We start from the raw sequence: 15,983 nt of genomic DNA on the forward strand, positions 1-15,983 counted from the left end.
TCAGGGGCTGTCCTCGCCCCCCACGTTGCTCAGCACCGAGCGAATCCAGTCTACGTAGAGGGAGACGCGAGCAAAGAAGTCGGGGTACTGGTTGGTGGCGCATCCCCGGATCACAAAGGAGTCCACGCCCTGGATGACACCGTCGCAGACCAAGGGGCCGCCCGAGTCCCCCTGGGGAGGGGGCAGGTCGGTCAGTCACTCAGGCCAGGCCAGCAGCCAGACGAGGCTACCTCAGGGGAAGGGGCCACGTAGGGGTGAGATGTTTCCAGCCTAGAATTTTCTTTAAAGTACGTGGGTGAGACAGGGAGGGGAGGCCCCTCTGGAGGAGAGCGGACATTTATTGGCCCCCTGCTATATACCTGGACCCCAGAATTCTGGGTGTGGCCCCCGGAGTGGGGCTAGGGCACCCACCCAAGGTGGGCTGCGGGGTGGAAAAGCCCCCAGACCCATGAAGGCCCCGTCACCCCCTCGCGATGGGTGTGCTCACCTTCCAGATGGTGTGACAGAGGCACCCGCCTGCCTGCCCTCCCTCCCTCTCCCGGCTGTCCCTGCAGCCACTGAGCTGCAGCCCCCAGTACATACAAAACAGATGCCAGCGCTGCGTTGGGGCACAAAGGTGCACACGTTCTGTGGCTGGCACAGGAAAGTGACCACGGTGACGTTGAGCTCCTGCAGGACCTGGGACGGCGGCTCAAAGGTGCCCAGGCGGCCCCAGCCCATGGCCAGGCACTGGGTGCCGTGGGGCAGCAGCTGGTTCTGCTGGGGGAGCTGGGCCACCGCAACCTGGGCGTTGAGGGTGGCCGGGCGGTCCAGCTGGGGCAGAGGGCGGTTGGTGGGCAGTGAGTCTCCAGGACCCGCAGCCACCCATGGACGATTATCTCAAAGTGCCTCCTTCAGGCCTTTGCACATGCTGTTCCCTCCGCCTGGCTCTACCTCAGGGGTCGCCTCCTCCAGGGAGGCTGCCCTGATCCCCCTCCAAACCTGCCAGGGCTCAGTTTCACATTCCCCGAGGCCAAGAGACTCCCCTTTGCAGCATTGGTCACTGTTGCATTCATTCACTTACAAAGCACTTATTGAGCACCAACTGTATGCTTGATCCTGGGCTAAGCCCTGGGGATCCTACCTCTGCCTTCTGGGAGCTGATCTTTGGGGCTGGGAGGGGCCAAGAAGAGAATGGCAGGTGGCACAGTCAAGGCAAACATAGCCCAGTGATGAACAGTGTATGCGGGAGGGGTGGCTGTCACTCAAGTAGGGTGAGGGGAGGCTTCCCTGAGGAGGGGAGGCTGGTGCCAAGGCTGAGGGTATCTGGGAACAGCGCAGGGAGCAGGGAGGGGACACAGCCGGGCAAAGGCTGGGGGCGGGGCATGGGGCATCCCGCGTGCTCAGAAGATGGTGACTGGCTCTCTCCCCACCAGGCCGTGTCCCACGCCCGCCGGGGCTCCTGTACAGTAGGTGCTGGAAAATGAATGAACAGGGGTCCCTGGGCCCTGCTGGCCCCGCCCACCCACCTGCAGGAGGAGGACGTCATTCAGCTTCTCCTGTGGGTTGTAATTGTTCTCAAACAGGCGGCTGATGCCGAACCTCTGCTCGGTGGGCTCGAAGGTCTGCAGGCGGTGGGCCCCGAGCACCACGCTCACCCGCAACGGGTTCCTGAGGGTCAGGGCGTTCATCGCTGGGACCCCGACCCCCCCCCACGTGCCCCCCACGCCCGTCCTGAGGCCCAGGGTGCAGCCCCTCGGGGACTGCCCACCGTCCCAGGAGACCCCCCCCCCGTCTGCATCTTGCCCCCGAGGTTTGAACCCCTGGCTTGAGCTAATCCTCCTGGGGCATCAGGGGGTCACGTCGGGCTGGGGAGCAGGGCAGGTGCCCGCCTAGTTTGGGATGAGAGGGTTGGGCCGATGGACGGAGGGGCTGAAACCAGGCAAGCGGAGGCAGGCCGCGCCTCGCCCCCTCGGACCCCCGGGGCAGCCCCGCGCCCCCTCCCTCGGAGCACCGCCCCCTCCCCGGGCAGGCCCGCGCCGCGCAGGCGCACTCACTCACAAGTTGCTCAGGCAGTGGGCTGCGGTCAGCACGAAGCGCGGGTGGATCAAGGTCCCCCCGCAGAAGTGGTTGCTGGGGAACAGCTGCAGCGACGCCATGTAGGGGCGCGAGTGGGGCTGGGCTTCCCGCCCGCCCACTATCTCCGCGGCCCGGGCTGCACCTGAGGACGCCGGGGTCAGCGGCCGTCGCCTTGCCTAACGCCCTCCGCGGCTCCCTGGACGGGGGACCGACCCCACCCCACCGCCCCATCCCCCGCCCAGGGAGCCCAGACGGGGGTCGGGGGACGAGGGCAGAGCCGCTGTGTGGCCTCCACCAGGCCTGGGACCCCTCAGGGCCTCCGTTTCCCCATGTGCAAATTGGGGGTCCCATAGCAGCACAGGGGGGCTGGGGGCTGTGGAGGGAAGAGGCCTGGGCCCGGGACAGTTAGCGCCGGGGAGATCCCGGTGGTCATTATCATTATTATTTCTGAAGGCACCCAGGAAGCAGCGGCGCCCAGTCCTGGAGGTCAGGAGGGGGAAGAAGCTGGCAAGATGACCCGTCTTGCAGATGGACAAACTGAGGCATGAAAAAGCCTCATCAGGATGAGGGCGGAGGGGTTCCCTCACTCCGGTTTTTCCTCTGACACGTGCGTCATTCACCCAGTGACACATTCGTTCGTGCGTGCACACTTACTTACTGAGTGCTTGCTGGGTGCCAGGTGCTGTCCAGGGATTCTGGTTATATTGAGTCCCTAGGACACCTCCCTGGGCAGGAGGCACTGGGTTTTGCCTATTTTACAGAGGCGGAAACAGAGCTGCATATCCCAGGCCCCCCCTTTCTCTCCTCCTCCCCTCCTCTTGAGGCATTCATCCCAAGCAGCCAGTCGAGGTCCTGCTTCACTTTCCCCATCTGAGCCGTGAGGGCGTGCGACAGGCAGACGGACGGACGGACGGACGGACTTGGGCCCCACTCACCGCCCAGCAGCACAGCCAACAGCACTGGGGCGAGGGCAGACCTGGAGGGTCTGCAGCTTCGGGTCATGGTTGGGCCGTGCCCCCTGCCTGCCCGCCCCCTCTTATAGCCCCAATTCAGGGAGGCCATTAGGGTTGCCCCATACCCGGGCTGGGCGTCCCCACTTCCTCCTTCCAGCTCGAGGGCTCGGGAGCTTGGGGGTCAAAGCTGCACCCCAGGAAGCCTGCAGGGGCTTCAGGCTCAGGCTCGGGGTCCCGGCACCCCAAGAGATGTAGGAAGCTGGCTCCCACCCACCCCATGCTGGGGGTCCTCTGGACAAGGGGGCTTGTGGCCACAGCCCTCACAGTGACACACACCCCAGCTTCCACACCCCCAAGGGGGCACTGCCTGCCCCCAGAGGGTCCCTGTAGCCCCAGCAAGGTGAGATGTGGCCGACGTGTGCAGGGGTGGGATGAGTCCCACTCAGCGGGACAGAAAAGGGGGTGAGGGTCTCAGAGCCCTGCGCCTCCTGAGACCCACAGGTTCATCTCTCTGCCCTCACTTTGTCTGGGGGATTCACTCTTCCCTCTAAGGCAGAGCTCTCACCTGGGGCGATTCCTCCCCCAGGGACACCTGTGGTCATCACGACTGGGGAGCTCCTGGCATGCAGTGGCTGGGACCAGGGACGCTGCCCGACACGGGAGGGGGCAGGGGGAGACTCTGGTGCCGGGGAGACATTTATTTATGTATCTATTTATAACTGACTCATTATTATGAAAAACTTAAACCTACAGAAGCATAGATAGAGGAGCTCACGGAATTTGGGGGCCAAAAAGAAAGTTTTTAAGCTTTTCATTTTGAAATCATTTCACGCTTACAGCAGTCCGCAGAATTCCCGGATGTGCTGCCCCAGCTTCCCCGGGGCCACGTCTTGCACAAAGTTTGCCCCCTCACAGGCCGCCTGGATTTCACAATCAGCCAGTCTCTGGTCCAGGATCCACCCCCCCCCCCCCGCCTCCCCGAGTCTCCTGGGCTCTGGGGCAGCCCCTCAGCCTCTCCTGGCTCTCGTGCCGTGTCCTTGGTGGCAACCTGGCGGGTTTTGGGGGGAACGTCCCTCCGAATGGGCTTGTGCGGGGTCCCCACACGGAGATGGGGTCTGTATACCGAGTGGCGGTCCCCAGGACGTGGGGTATCATCTCTGAGGTGCCTGCGTGTCCCTCCCGCCGAGTCACACTTTCCTCTTTGGAATGAATGAACGTCTCTGAGGCAGAAACACCTGCTCTGAGTTTTGCCCACCAATGACTCCTGGTGCAGCCTGCGTGCCTCACTGCTTCCCACCCCTCCTCCTGCAGGTAGTTGCCCCTCTGCCGATGCGTTTTTATTTTTTATCTTTTAAATTTTATTGAAGTAGAGTTGATTTACAATGTTGTGTTAATTTCTACTGAACAGCAAGGTGACTCAGTTATACATATATATATATTCTTTCCCCCCGCCAGGCTCTTTTTTTAAAATTAATTAATTTATTTTTTATATTCTTTTCCATATTCTTTTCCGTTATGGTTTATCCCAGGATAGTGAATATAGTTCCCTGTGCTATACAGTAGGACCTTGCTGTTTATCCATCCTATATATAATAGTTTGCATCTGCTAACCGCAAACTCCCAATCCATCCCTCCCCCACCCCTCTCCCCCTTGGCAACCATAACTCTGTTCTCTATGTCCGTGAGTCTGTTTCTGTTTCGAAGATAAGTTCATTTGTGTCATATTTTAGATTCCACGTATAAGTGATATCATATGATATTTGTCTTTCTCTTTCTGACTTACTTCACTTAGTATGATCATACCTAGGTTCATCCATGTTGCTGCAAATGGCATTATTTCATTCTTTTTTATGGCTGAGTAATATTCCATTGTATAAATGTACCACATCTTATTTATCCATTCCTCTGTCGATGGACATTTAGGTTGTTTCCATGTCTTGGCTATTGTGAACAGTGCTGTTATGAATATAAGGGTGCATGTATCTTTTCAAATTATACTTTTGTCTGGGTATATGCCCAGGAGTGGGGTTGCTGGATCACATGGCAACTCTACTTTTAGTTTTTTGAGGACCCTCCATACTGTTTTCCTTAATGGCTGCACCAACTTACATTCCCACCAACAGTGTAGGAGGGTTCCCTTTTCTCCACACCCTCTCCAGCATTTGTAATTTGTAGATTTTTTGATGGTGGCCATTCTGAGCGGTGTGAGGTCAGAATTCACACCTCATTGTATTTTTGATTTCCTCTTCTCTAATCATTAGTGATCTTTTCATGTGCCTGTTGGCCATCTGTATTGCCAACGTGTTTTTAAGTCACACATCAGCCCAGTCACTCGGGAAAGGCCGCAGCCCTGGGTGTGGCCCGGACATGTCTCCACAGAAACCCGGGGCTGCTGTGCCTTTTGCTTTCAGAACTGGTTTTTCTCGTTTGACAAGAACATCTCTGCGGACTGGCACTGTCCGGTCCAGCGGGGCAGGCTGCTTGGTGCCTCGGTTTCCCCACCTGTACAGTGAGGTGATCGTACTAATGGTCCCTCCCCCGGGGCGACAGCAGGAGGATTTGATAAGTTGGAGTATTGGAGTGTGTGGGCGCGCAGTGAGGTGAGGTGAGCACAGGTGCCAACCCTGTCGCTGCCACCCCACCACTCCCTTCCTTTTTCTGCTGTGCTTCTCCCCGTCTCAGCCCATCCTCTCGGCGGCTGGGCCGGGTCAGCATGTGCCTCTCTCAGATCCAGGCTCTTCTGGGAGCAGACGCGGGGCGGGTACACCCCAGGGTCCGGAGCCCCTCGCCTGGGTTCACATTCTGCTGTGCTTTGTGATTCTGGGCTAGAAACGCCACCTCTCTGGGCCTCGGTTTCCCCATCTGTTAATGATGGGGAGTCATGAGAACAACCCCACCTCAGGGACTGACTTCCCTAATACAGATAAGAGCTTGATGAACCATCAGCTGATGAAAGGGGGTACGCACAGGGGAGCATCACTCAGCCCTGAAAAGTAGAGAGACACTGACACTCGCTACAACGTGGATGGACCCTGAGGACACGATGCTCAGTGAGAGAAGCCAGACGCAGAAGGACACACAGGGTGTGATTCCATTGACGGGAAACGTCCAGAACAGGCAGATCCACAGAGACAGAGAGTAGGTTCCTGGTTGTCAGGGGCTGGGGGAGAGCATGGGGGTGAGTGCCCTTGGGGACAGGGCTTCTTTTCAGGGTGGTGAGAATGTTCTGGAATTAGAGGTGGTGGTTGCACAACCCTGTGACTATACTAAACGCCGCTGAACTGTTAAGCGGGTGGGTTGTATGGTAGGAGAAGTACATTTCGATAAAGCTTTAACTGAAAAAGAAAAAGAAACACACACACACAACCTTGCTAGGTAACTGCCCACGGGGTCCTGGCCAGAAGCTCTCACCCCCCAGGGAGCCTCCCGGGGTGGGGGTGGGGTGGGGAGGGGAGTCACAGCATTAGACGAGACAGGGGGATGGCCCGGGGTCCTCCTCTCTGCTCCAGGCCTGGGGTGGGGGCAGGCAGGTGAGTGCAGGGCTGGGGGGCTGCCTGAAGGCAGAGGCTTGGGAAGGCATGGGACTGGGTGGGGAGCTGGGGACACCGGGAGCCCTGGGGGTTGTAACTTGGAGGGAGGGAACCATCGGGGGCCTCTGGGGGTCGGGCCGGCAGGTGGAGGGGAAGTGGGGCTGGAAGCTGTGGCCTCGGCCCCTTCCCGCTCCAACTGTGGCTGGTGCAACAGGCAACGGCCTCGCCGGGAACACGGGCTGGGGCGGGGTGAGGGGGCAAGCGGACCCAAGCCGACCCACCCAGGATCGAGGGAAGGAGGGCGGGAGAGGCTCAGTCTCTGTGTCTCTGCCTCTTTTTCCTCTTCTCTCCTGAAAGAAGAAAAACACTCCTTTCTTGAGGGGGCCAGTGTTGGGGGCTCCAAGCTGGGACCATATGCTCTTGGACCCCAACGCCCTAGGGCCTCAGTTTCCCCATCTGAACAATCATCAGGCGGGGCCCCTGGGACCATTCTGGGCTCCTGAGCCGCTGACATTCCTCTCTGGGCCTCAGTTTCCCCTTCTATAAAGCAGGACCAATTCTGAACCCCCAATTCCACTCCTGGGTACAAACCCATAGCATTGAAAATCGATGTTCAAACAAAACGTGTACACAAATGTCCACAGCGACGTGATTCACAATAGCCAGGGTGGAACCAACCCAGATGACCATCGACAGACGATGGATATACATCCCTCCACACCTGGGAACATCACTCAGCCGTGAAAAGGGGTGAAGCACTGACACTCACTACAGCGTGGATGGACCCTGAGGACACGATGCTCAGTGAGAGAAGCCAGACACAGAAGGACACACAGGGTGTGATTCCATTGATGGGAAACGTCCAGAACAGGCCAGTCCACAGGGACAGAGAGTTAGTGGTTAGTGGTTGTCAGGGGCTGGGGGAGGGGGAGGAGAGGTGACTGCTGATGGGGACGGAGCTTCTTTTGGGGGTGATGGAATGTTCTGGAACTGGACAGCGGTGAGGGTTGCACAACCTAGTGAAATACACTAAAAACCACTGAATTGTTCCCTTTAAAAGAGTGAATTTTATGTTATGTGACTTTCACTGCAATAAATTATGAAAAACAAATAAACAGACCCGGGACCCACAGACCAGGCCTGTAGGATGGGATGAGGGCCTGGCATGCAGCTGGTGCCTAATAAGCGCCAGCAACGCCAGTGGTGATTGGAGCTCCCTGGGCCTCAGGCTCCCCATCTGTAAAATGGCTTAATGGCAACACAACTAACCTCGGTGGCCGGTGTGTGTGGGCCATCTCTGGGAGCTTCTGGGGCAGTGAGGGGGTGGAGGGCGCGCGGTCAGGGCAGGGGGCTCGGGACCGCACAGACCCCAACACCACCCGGCTCAGGGCAGAGCGCCGCCCCTTCGAGCCCCTCCCCTCCCCTGCGTGTTGGGGCGTCAGCAGGGCCCCCAGGAGAAAGGGCAGAGCCGGGCATCTCCATTTTGGCCCCGACGCCGGCTGGGCTGAGCCTCTTCCACAGCTGTGTGCTACCCGCCCGCCCCGGGCTTCTGTGGTCTCCCCACCGCCAGCCCGGAACACTGGATCCTTTGCAGCCTCTTTCTCTCGAGCCACATGGCAGGACCTGTTCCCGTCTCGTGCAAGGTGACACGTGGGCAACCCCCAGGGCGGCACCTGGTTCGGATGCCCGACCCGTCCCTGCCACCCCGCCCCCCCCCCCCAGACGAGACACCGCAGATGGCAGGCTTTGTGATCACCCCCCTGGGTGAAAAGCCCACCTCCCAGGAGGCCAGCGGGCATTTCTCACCCACTGGGTGAGGGGCAGTGTTCCCACATCGTCAAGAGCCTTCTGTGTTTCTTTGCTGTGAACTGTTTACATCCTTGACCCACTTTTTTACTACTGGGCTCTAATTTTTTTCCTTACTGATTTTAGGTGCACATTATATGTATTATATTATAAATATATAAGATAAATATATTATAAATATATACTATAAATATTAATGTATAATATTTACACAATGGATTTATTATATTTTATTATGTGTTATTAAGTATATATTTTTAAAAATACAAGTATAATATGTAATAAATACTAATATATAATGTAATGTATGGTTTAATTTTTATTTTTTAAAAATTTTTATTTATTTATTTATTTATTGGCAGCGTTGGGTCTTCGTTTCTGTGCAAGGGCTTTCTCTAGTTGCGGCGAGTGGGGGCCACTCTTCATCGCGGTGCGCGGGCCTCTCACTATCGCGGCCTCTCTTGTTGCGGAGCACAGGCTCCAGACGCGCAGGCTCAGTAGTTGTGGCTCACGGGCCCAGTTGCTCCGCGGTATGTGGGATCTTCCCAGACCAGGGCTCGAACCTGTGTCCCCTGCATTGGCAGGCAGATTCTCAACCACTGCGCCATCAGGGAAGCTCTAATTTTTATTTTAATGAAACAATTTTATTTAGTTTAATAAACTATATTATGTGTATTGTTTTATATATCATTTATATAATTATTTTTATTATGTTTTGTATGTTATACGATTATGTTTGTCATGTTTTATATATCATTTATATAAATATATAAATACATATATATATAGTTTGGCTGCACCACGGGGCATGTGGGATCTTATTTCCCCCACTAGGGATCCAACCCGTGCCCCTTGCGGTGGAAGCGTGGAGTCTTAACCTCTGGACCTCCAGGGAAGTCCCTATAAAATTATATTTATTATTTAACATTTATATTTTAGTTCCTTTCATATTAGGCTCTTTAACCGATTCAAGTGGCAAATAGTCTTAAGCCAGTTTCTCGTGTGTCTCTTGACTTTGCTGCATAATATGCAGCCAGGCCTCCGTATCCGCGGGTTCCACACCCGCGGACTGAATCAACCTCGGATTCAACCAACCACAGATCAAAAATATTTGGGAAAAAAATTTCCAGAAAGTTCTAAAAAGCAAAACTTGAATTTGCTGTAGGCGGGCAACTATATTTCCACAGCATTTACATTTTATCAGGTATTTTAAGTCATATAGAGATGATTTTAAGTGCACTGAAGGATGTGCGTAGGTTACTTGCAAATATTACGGCATTTGATATAAGGGACTTGAGCATCCGCGGATTTGGGTATCTACCAGGGTCCTGGAGCCCAGCCCCTGCAGATACTAAGGGGTGACTGTATTCTCGACCAAAATGAGAGACATTCAAGGGGGCCTGGAATCTCACAGATGTGGGTTCAGAGCCCACTCTGGCTGTGTGGCCTCAGGGTAGTCACCCAACCTCTCTGAGCCTCGGCGCCGCCTCAGGTGGCGATAACAAGAGCCCCTGGTCCTCAGGGCTGCGAGCGGATTCCGTGAGTGGAGGCCCCTGGGGTGGATGCCACTCTTGCCGGAAGATGTCCCTGCGCTCGGCACCCAGCCCCTTCCTGCCCCCGCAAAGCAGAAATCAGGTGCCGTGGACAGAATGGGAACAGATCTTTTATTAGAGTCACAACCGCGCGGGCCAGGGTGGGGCTGCGGGATGGGACAGAGGCGTGGGGGGCTGGGCTCCGTGGCAGCTCACACGCCCCCCACCGGCTGGGCTGGGGGTCCGTCAGGCTGGCGCACGTCCGCCTGGCTGGTTTATAACCGAGTCAATCCAGTCCCTGAAGAGTGCCACGCGAGCGAAGAAGTCGGGGCCCCTGCCGCAGGGCCCCCGGGACCAGGAGGCCACGCCGTGCGCCAGGCCGTTGCAGATGAGGGGGGTGCCCCCGTCCCCCTGCAGGGCGGCAGGAGAGTCAGGGCGTCCCAGGCCCAGCCCCCCTACTCTGCTCCCACCCAGAACCACTGCTCATGCCACCCGCAAATCCTGTCCCCGCCCCTGGCCCTTGGCACGTGCTGTCCCGCTGCCTGCACGCTTTTCCCTCAGCTTTGCTGGGTTAACTCCTACCTGCAACTCAGGTCTCAGATGCCCCCAGGAACTCCCTGCTGCCCCGGGCTGGGCCTGTCCCGTGCACGCCCTTGTCTTGACACCTGACTCCCCCACCCACAAGGTCTGGGAGCCCCTGGCTCCAAAAGGGCAGACCCTACCCTGTCCTGTTCCCTGTCGTGTCTCCAGCCTCCAGCCCAGAGCTTGGCACTTGTCCTTGCTTTTCCCACCACCTGGAGCCCACCCCAGGTCACGCCCAGCCCGTACCTGGCAGATGCCGCCCCGGCGGGTAAGGACGCCGGTGCACACATTGTTGGGGCGACACTGGTCCAACGGGGTCACAGTGACGTTCACGACCCTTGGGACTCGGGAGAGACGCCCTGTATGCTGTCGGGTGCCCCAGCCTGCGACCTGGCAGTTGGTGCCAGCTTCCACCGTGGCATTCTGTGGGGGCAGTGGTACCACTGCCACGGCGCTGCTGGTGAGGTTGGCCTGACGGTCCAGCTGGGGAGGGAAACTGAGTCAGGAGAGGGCGGAGCTGGGGACCAGAGCCTCACGGGGCCCAGCTGGGAGCCAGAGCGGCAGCGACGTGAGTTTTGGTCTGTAAAGTGGTTTGGGTCCTGGCCAGTTTAGGCAGTAACTGGCCGTGGGGTCCTGGCCAAGTGACTTTACCTCTCTGGGCCTCTGGTTCCTCCAGAGAAGGAATCAATCGTTCTTATTGCAAAGGTGGTTGAGAGACCCTGAAGGTGAAGAGCTTGCCCAGGAAATGCAGATAAAACAAGGTACCATCCCCCATCACAACTGACAGAAAATTTCAAAAAATCATATTATGCAGTGTCAGTAATGATGTAGAGAAATGGGCAGTTCTAAATTCTGCTGGCGGGAGGGGAAGTTGGCCCAGCTCCTGTGTCCAGGATCCGGAGGATAGGCAAATGGATTGCGCACTTGGCTGTACGATTTAACCACAGGCTCCGTACACGTGGCTCGTCCCTCCTTAGCCCCCCAGGCCGTCACCAGCCCCCCCCCCTCTCCCCACCTGCAGCAGCAGCACATCGTTCAGGTTCTCTTGGGGGTCATAGCCATTCTCACTGATGCTCCTGATGGAGAACGTCTGCCGGGACCTCTCCCGCCGCCTCAGCTTGTAGGCCCCCAGCACCACAGTGGCAATCCCGGTGTTGCTAAGAGCAGGTGGGGGCAGACACCGGGCTGGGGCAGTCCTGGGGGCTTGTGGGGAAGTCCCCAACCTTCCACACCCACCCCAGGGCCCGGGCATTGATGGGGAGCAGGCTTGCAAATAAGGCAGGGAATTACTAGCCCACTGAACCACAGCCCAGGAGCCAAAGGAAGGACAGCGGTGATGGTCAAGCCTCCTTCCTTCCTTCTGCAGCCGTATCTCCCCTCTGTTGCCAGATCGAGACCCTCCTGGGCCCCCTTCCTATCCTGGGTCCCCCATTTCCCTCTCCAAGCCCCTCAACCCTTCCTAAGACCCCTCCCCCTTGCCAAGCCCCTCCCCTTCTCACCTACCAGGCACCGTCCCCCCAGGAATCGCCAGAGCTCTCTCCCTCTCCGAGCCCCCCTCCCCACCCTGTGGCTCCCTCCTCACCGGCTTTGGAAGCAGCTGGCGGCTGTCAGGATGAAGCCGGGATGGATCAGGGCGCCCCCGCAGAAGTGCCGCCCTTGGGTCTGAATGGAGGCCAGGAATGGGAACTCCTGTGGCAGGGCCTTCCTGCCACCCACGATGTCCGCCAGGGGTGCCGAGCCTGGGGAGAGGGTGCATTGCAGCTCCCCCAGTTTCAGCCCCATCCCTGGGGAGACCCCGGCCTCCCGCCCCCTTGTTCCCCAAAAGGACAGGGGCCCACCCTCCCAGGGCTAGTCAGGGCCAGCCTGGCTGTGCGGCCTGGGCTAGGTCGCTTTCCCTCCCTGAGCCTTGAGTCCAGGGAAGCAGGGGCTGGCGCCCGCTGGTCCCTCCCACCAGGGCCTGTCCCCTGCCGCTGGACCCCTGCATAGATGGGGACGTCTGGCCTGGGGCAGGCACTCACCGGCCCTGGAGGTCGCCAGCAGGCCGGCCAGCAGGCCCAGGAGTCTGAGTGCCGTCATGACGGGGCCGCTGGGGGTGGCTGGGATGGTGGCGCCCTTATAGCCCGGGCCTTGGCCATCAGCACACCCCCGACCCAGGGCCTGGCCCCTCCCGTCAGGAACAGGGGAAGTTGCCCAAGGCCTCCAGAGCCAACCGCTCCTGGGGCCTGCCTGGGCCCTCCAACTGCCCACCCTGTGCCCCGTCCTCCCCTCTGTACGGTAGGTGACCCCTCAGATGTGGGTGAGGCTGACACCCAGCCGTGCCACTCACAATGGGGCCTCCACTCAGCTTTCCAGCCTGAGTGCTGGGTGTTCCACCACTGCCCACCTGGCCTGGGATTGAGTCCTGCTGGCTTTTGCATGTGTGTGTGTTTTACTGCTTTTTATTTTTTTTAAACAGCTTTATTGAGATATAATTCGGGTACCACACAATTCATCTGTTTAAAGCGTGCTATTCCATCGTTTTTAGTATCTTCAGAGTTACGCAGCCATCACCCCAATTTTAGAACATTCCATCACCTCAAAAGAAGCCCCGTCCCCATCAGCAGTCACTCCTCCTCCCATCCCCCAGCCCCTGACAATCATGAACCCACTCTCCATCTGTGGATTTGCCTGTTCTGGACATTTCCCATCAACGGAATCACACACTGTGTGTCTTCTGTGTCCAGCTTTTCACTTGCAGGGTTTTTATCTGTGGGCACCTGGCCGGGTCACTCGCCCGCCCTCAGTCTGTGCACCTCTAAAGTGGGCAGGTGCGGCCATGGAGTCCCCAGAGCCAGGTGGTCCTGGAGAGATTGTCTCCCCTTCCCTGTCCTCAAAGCAGGGTCTTCAGAGGTTTCAGGCACTCAGAACCTGGGCAAGAGATGAGGCCAAGGGGAGAGAAAGACAGGGTTGAGTATCCGGAATATATAAAGAACTCTCACAACTCAACAACAAAAAGACAAACAATCCACTTAAAAATGGACAAAGGATTTGAATAGACATTTCTCCCAAGATACACAAATGGCCAACATGCCATGAAAAGATGCTCAAAATTATTAGTCATCAGGGAAATGCACAAATCAAAACCACAGTGAGACACCACTTCACACCCACTAGGATGGCTGGAATGAAAAGGGCAGAAAAAATACAGCGTTGGCGAGGAGGTGGGAAATTGGAACCTCAGACAGGTTGGCAGGGATGTAAAATAGTGCCGCGGCTGGGGAAGGTCTGGCAGCTCCTCAAAACGTTAATCACCGAATTATCATATTACTCAGCAGTTCCACTCCTAGGTGCGTGCCCAAGAGAACCAAAGACAGGGCCTCAGAAACCTGCACACGTGTGTTCACAGTGGCCAAATGGTGGACGCAACACAAATGCCCTTCAACAGACAGACGTGTCCCTCCACACACGGGAACATCACTCAGCCATGAAAAGGGGTGAAGCCCTGACACTCCTACAACGTGGACGGACCCTGAGAACACGATGCTCAGTGAGAGAAGCCAGACGCAGAAGGACACACAGGGTGTGATTCCACTGATGGGAAACGTCCAGAACAGGCAGATCCACAGACACAGAGAGTGGGTTCCTGGTTGTCAGGGGCTGGGGGGTTAGGGGGTTAGGGGAATAATAGCTGAAGGAAATGGGGTTTCTTTGGGGGAGATAGAATGTTCTAGAATTAGCTGGCTGCACAACTCTGTGAATGTTCCTTCCAAAAAACAGTGGATGTGATACTTTAAGATGGCTGATCTTATGTCATGTGAATTTCACCTCAGTTTTTTATTTTTATTTTTACTTATTTTTGACACCTCAATTTAAAAAAAATAGGATTTATTTCCAAGATGACACCAAGAGGTTGGGGCTGGTGGTGGACCCCACGTCTCAGGACACTAGGACACCAGTTTCTGTCTGGGGCCCTGGGGGGTCTCTTCCAGGGCAGGACTGGGGAGGGTGGCGGGAGCAGGGGTCAGGGTGGACTTGCGGTCCTCCACCCAGCCCGAATGGTGGGGTCCTGGGGCTCAGGCCTGGTCCCTGCCGAGTCTCACGGTCCCACCGCCCAGCCGTGCCCCCCGCATGGCCTCTGCCTCAGACCAGCGTCCCCCCAAGTTTGCCTCCCGTCTCCACTCTCCCTGGATCCCACCTGCGCATCCTTCCTCCTGAGGCCCCAACTTGCCGCCCACCCTGTCCTTGCCCGTGAACCAGGCTGCTGTCTTGCACAGAGCACAGCTGGAGAGATGGGTGACTCCAGAGCCCACAGGTCCATCCCTTCCTACTTGGGTGACCTCAAGGGCCCCTCTCTGGCCCTGTTTCCCTGTCTGGGTACCAGGATGTGAACAGTTCCCCCCCACCCCCAGTAGTGAGCTGTGGTGAGCATCGAGTGGGTTAATATGTGCAAGAGTCTTTGAGCAGCACCTGGCGTGCTCAAGCCCTCTTGCCTGCTCTAAACTCTGCCATGGCTCCCTAGTGCCCCAGAAGCAAGTCCAGGCCCCACTGCTGGGCCGGCCATGTGCCATCACAGCCGGGCCTGGCTCCTCCACCACTGGGGATCGACAGGAAGAAGACCCCCACCCCTGCTCCTGATATTCCCCCAGACCCTCTCCTGGTGCCCTGAGCTGTCAGGAGGGTCCCCCAGGACATCCCTTCCTGCTCCTGCCCCCCAGGAGGCCCCCAAGAGCGAGTGCCCCATTTTCCCCTCCTCCCACCTCCTGAGGGCTGTTTGTGGTCACCTTTCAACACCAGGATTCCCAACGGCTGCCCAGCCCAGGCTCCACCCCTGGCTGGCAGGGAAACCGAGGCCCAGAGGGCATCAGGCCTGGGGAGGCAGGACAGACAGCTCCGGTGTGCCCCATGCGCAAAACGGCCTTGTTATGCCCATTTCCAGGTGAGCAAATGGAGGCCCCAGTGGGATTCAAACCCTCTGGGCCCCACCCTTAACCGCACATACAGTCATCTTTGAAGACACATGCAGCTGAGTCTCTTAAAACAAGAAGGGCCACGGCCAGGACCAGGTTGGAGTGTGAACGGCTGCGTGCAAATAAAGCCCAGTGGCTGCACACACCGGGTTATCCGTTCGTGCAGCCCTCACCCCCGACCTTAACTGGACGCTTAACTGCGGGATTGATTTTTGGGGGTCTGTCCCAGTTGTCAGCGGCTCCTCCGTGACTGTACAGGGCCAGGTATACAGGAGGTGCTCAGGAGACGGTGAAAAAATGAACCGAATAAAATCCTGCCGTTTGGGGCCTGGAGACCGTGGACAGAGACTTAAGTTCCCGGGGTCCTCAGTTTCCCCACTTGTCAAATGACGGTCAGCTGGTCCCCACCCCACATGGCTGTGTGTGGAAAAGAAGAAACACCTGCAAAGAGCAAGCGCTGCCTAAGTGAGCCTCACGTGAATTCACCACGAGGGCCCTACCGCCGCCCGCGCACCCCGGAGCATCCAGGGCGGTGCGTCCTGCATGCTGTGGGCCCGGCGAGGGGCCGGGTTTGGA

General features: G+C 57.4%; 2 protein-coding genes across 3 annotated transcripts; both read right to left on the bottom strand.

The window, feature by feature from the left end:
• PRTN3 (proteinase 3) lies at positions 1-6,094 on the bottom strand (the record flags this gene model as incomplete). Its single annotated transcript, XM_082381276.1, has 5 exons — positions 2,994-6,094; positions 2,041-2,200; positions 1,509-1,650; positions 583-813; positions 1-171 (listed from the first exon to the last, which is right to left on the bottom strand). Exons 1-5 carry the CDS (start codon positions 3,118-3,120, stop codon positions 1-3), a joined length of 831 nt encoding a protein of 276 aa, XP_082237402.1. The 5' UTR covers positions 3,121-6,094.
• A 608-nt stretch (positions 6,095-6,702) lies between these two features.
• On the bottom strand, positions 6,703-15,797 carry AZU1 (azurocidin 1). Of its 2 annotated transcripts, XM_082383143.1 has the most exons (5): positions 12,480-15,797; positions 12,044-12,200; positions 11,477-11,618; positions 10,708-10,944; positions 6,703-10,290 (listed from the first exon to the last, which is right to left on the bottom strand). In XM_082383143.1, the coding sequence occupies exons 1-5, from the start codon at positions 12,535-12,537 to the stop codon at positions 10,126-10,128; spliced, it is 759 nt and encodes a 252-aa protein (XP_082239269.1). In that variant the 5' UTR covers positions 12,538-15,797; the 3' UTR covers positions 6,703-10,125. The 2 variants fall into 2 exon arrangements, with proteins under 2 accessions (XP_082239269.1, XP_082239268.1); XM_082383142.1 differs by lacking the exons at positions 12,044-12,200; positions 12,480-15,797 and having other exon boundaries at positions 10,219-10,944; positions 11,477-11,892.
• Between the last annotated feature and the right edge of the window lie 186 nt (positions 15,798-15,983).

Source organism: Balaenoptera borealis (genome assembly GCF_965194805.1).
Source record: "Balaenoptera borealis genome assembly, chromosome: 2".
NCBI lineage: Eukaryota > Metazoa > Chordata > Mammalia > Artiodactyla > Balaenopteridae > Balaenoptera > Balaenoptera borealis.

Bases quoted from the DNA above. Each gene is read 5' to 3' on its own strand.
- AZU1 (XM_082383142.1), bottom strand. From the start codon at position 11,713: ATGCCCGGGCCCTGGGGTGGGTGTGGAAGGTTGGGGACTTCCCCACAA. The intron at 10,945-11,476 runs GTGGGGAGAGGG...TTCCCTCCCCAG, and splicing joins ACGATGTGCTGCTGCTGCAG to CTGGACCGTCAGGCCAACCT.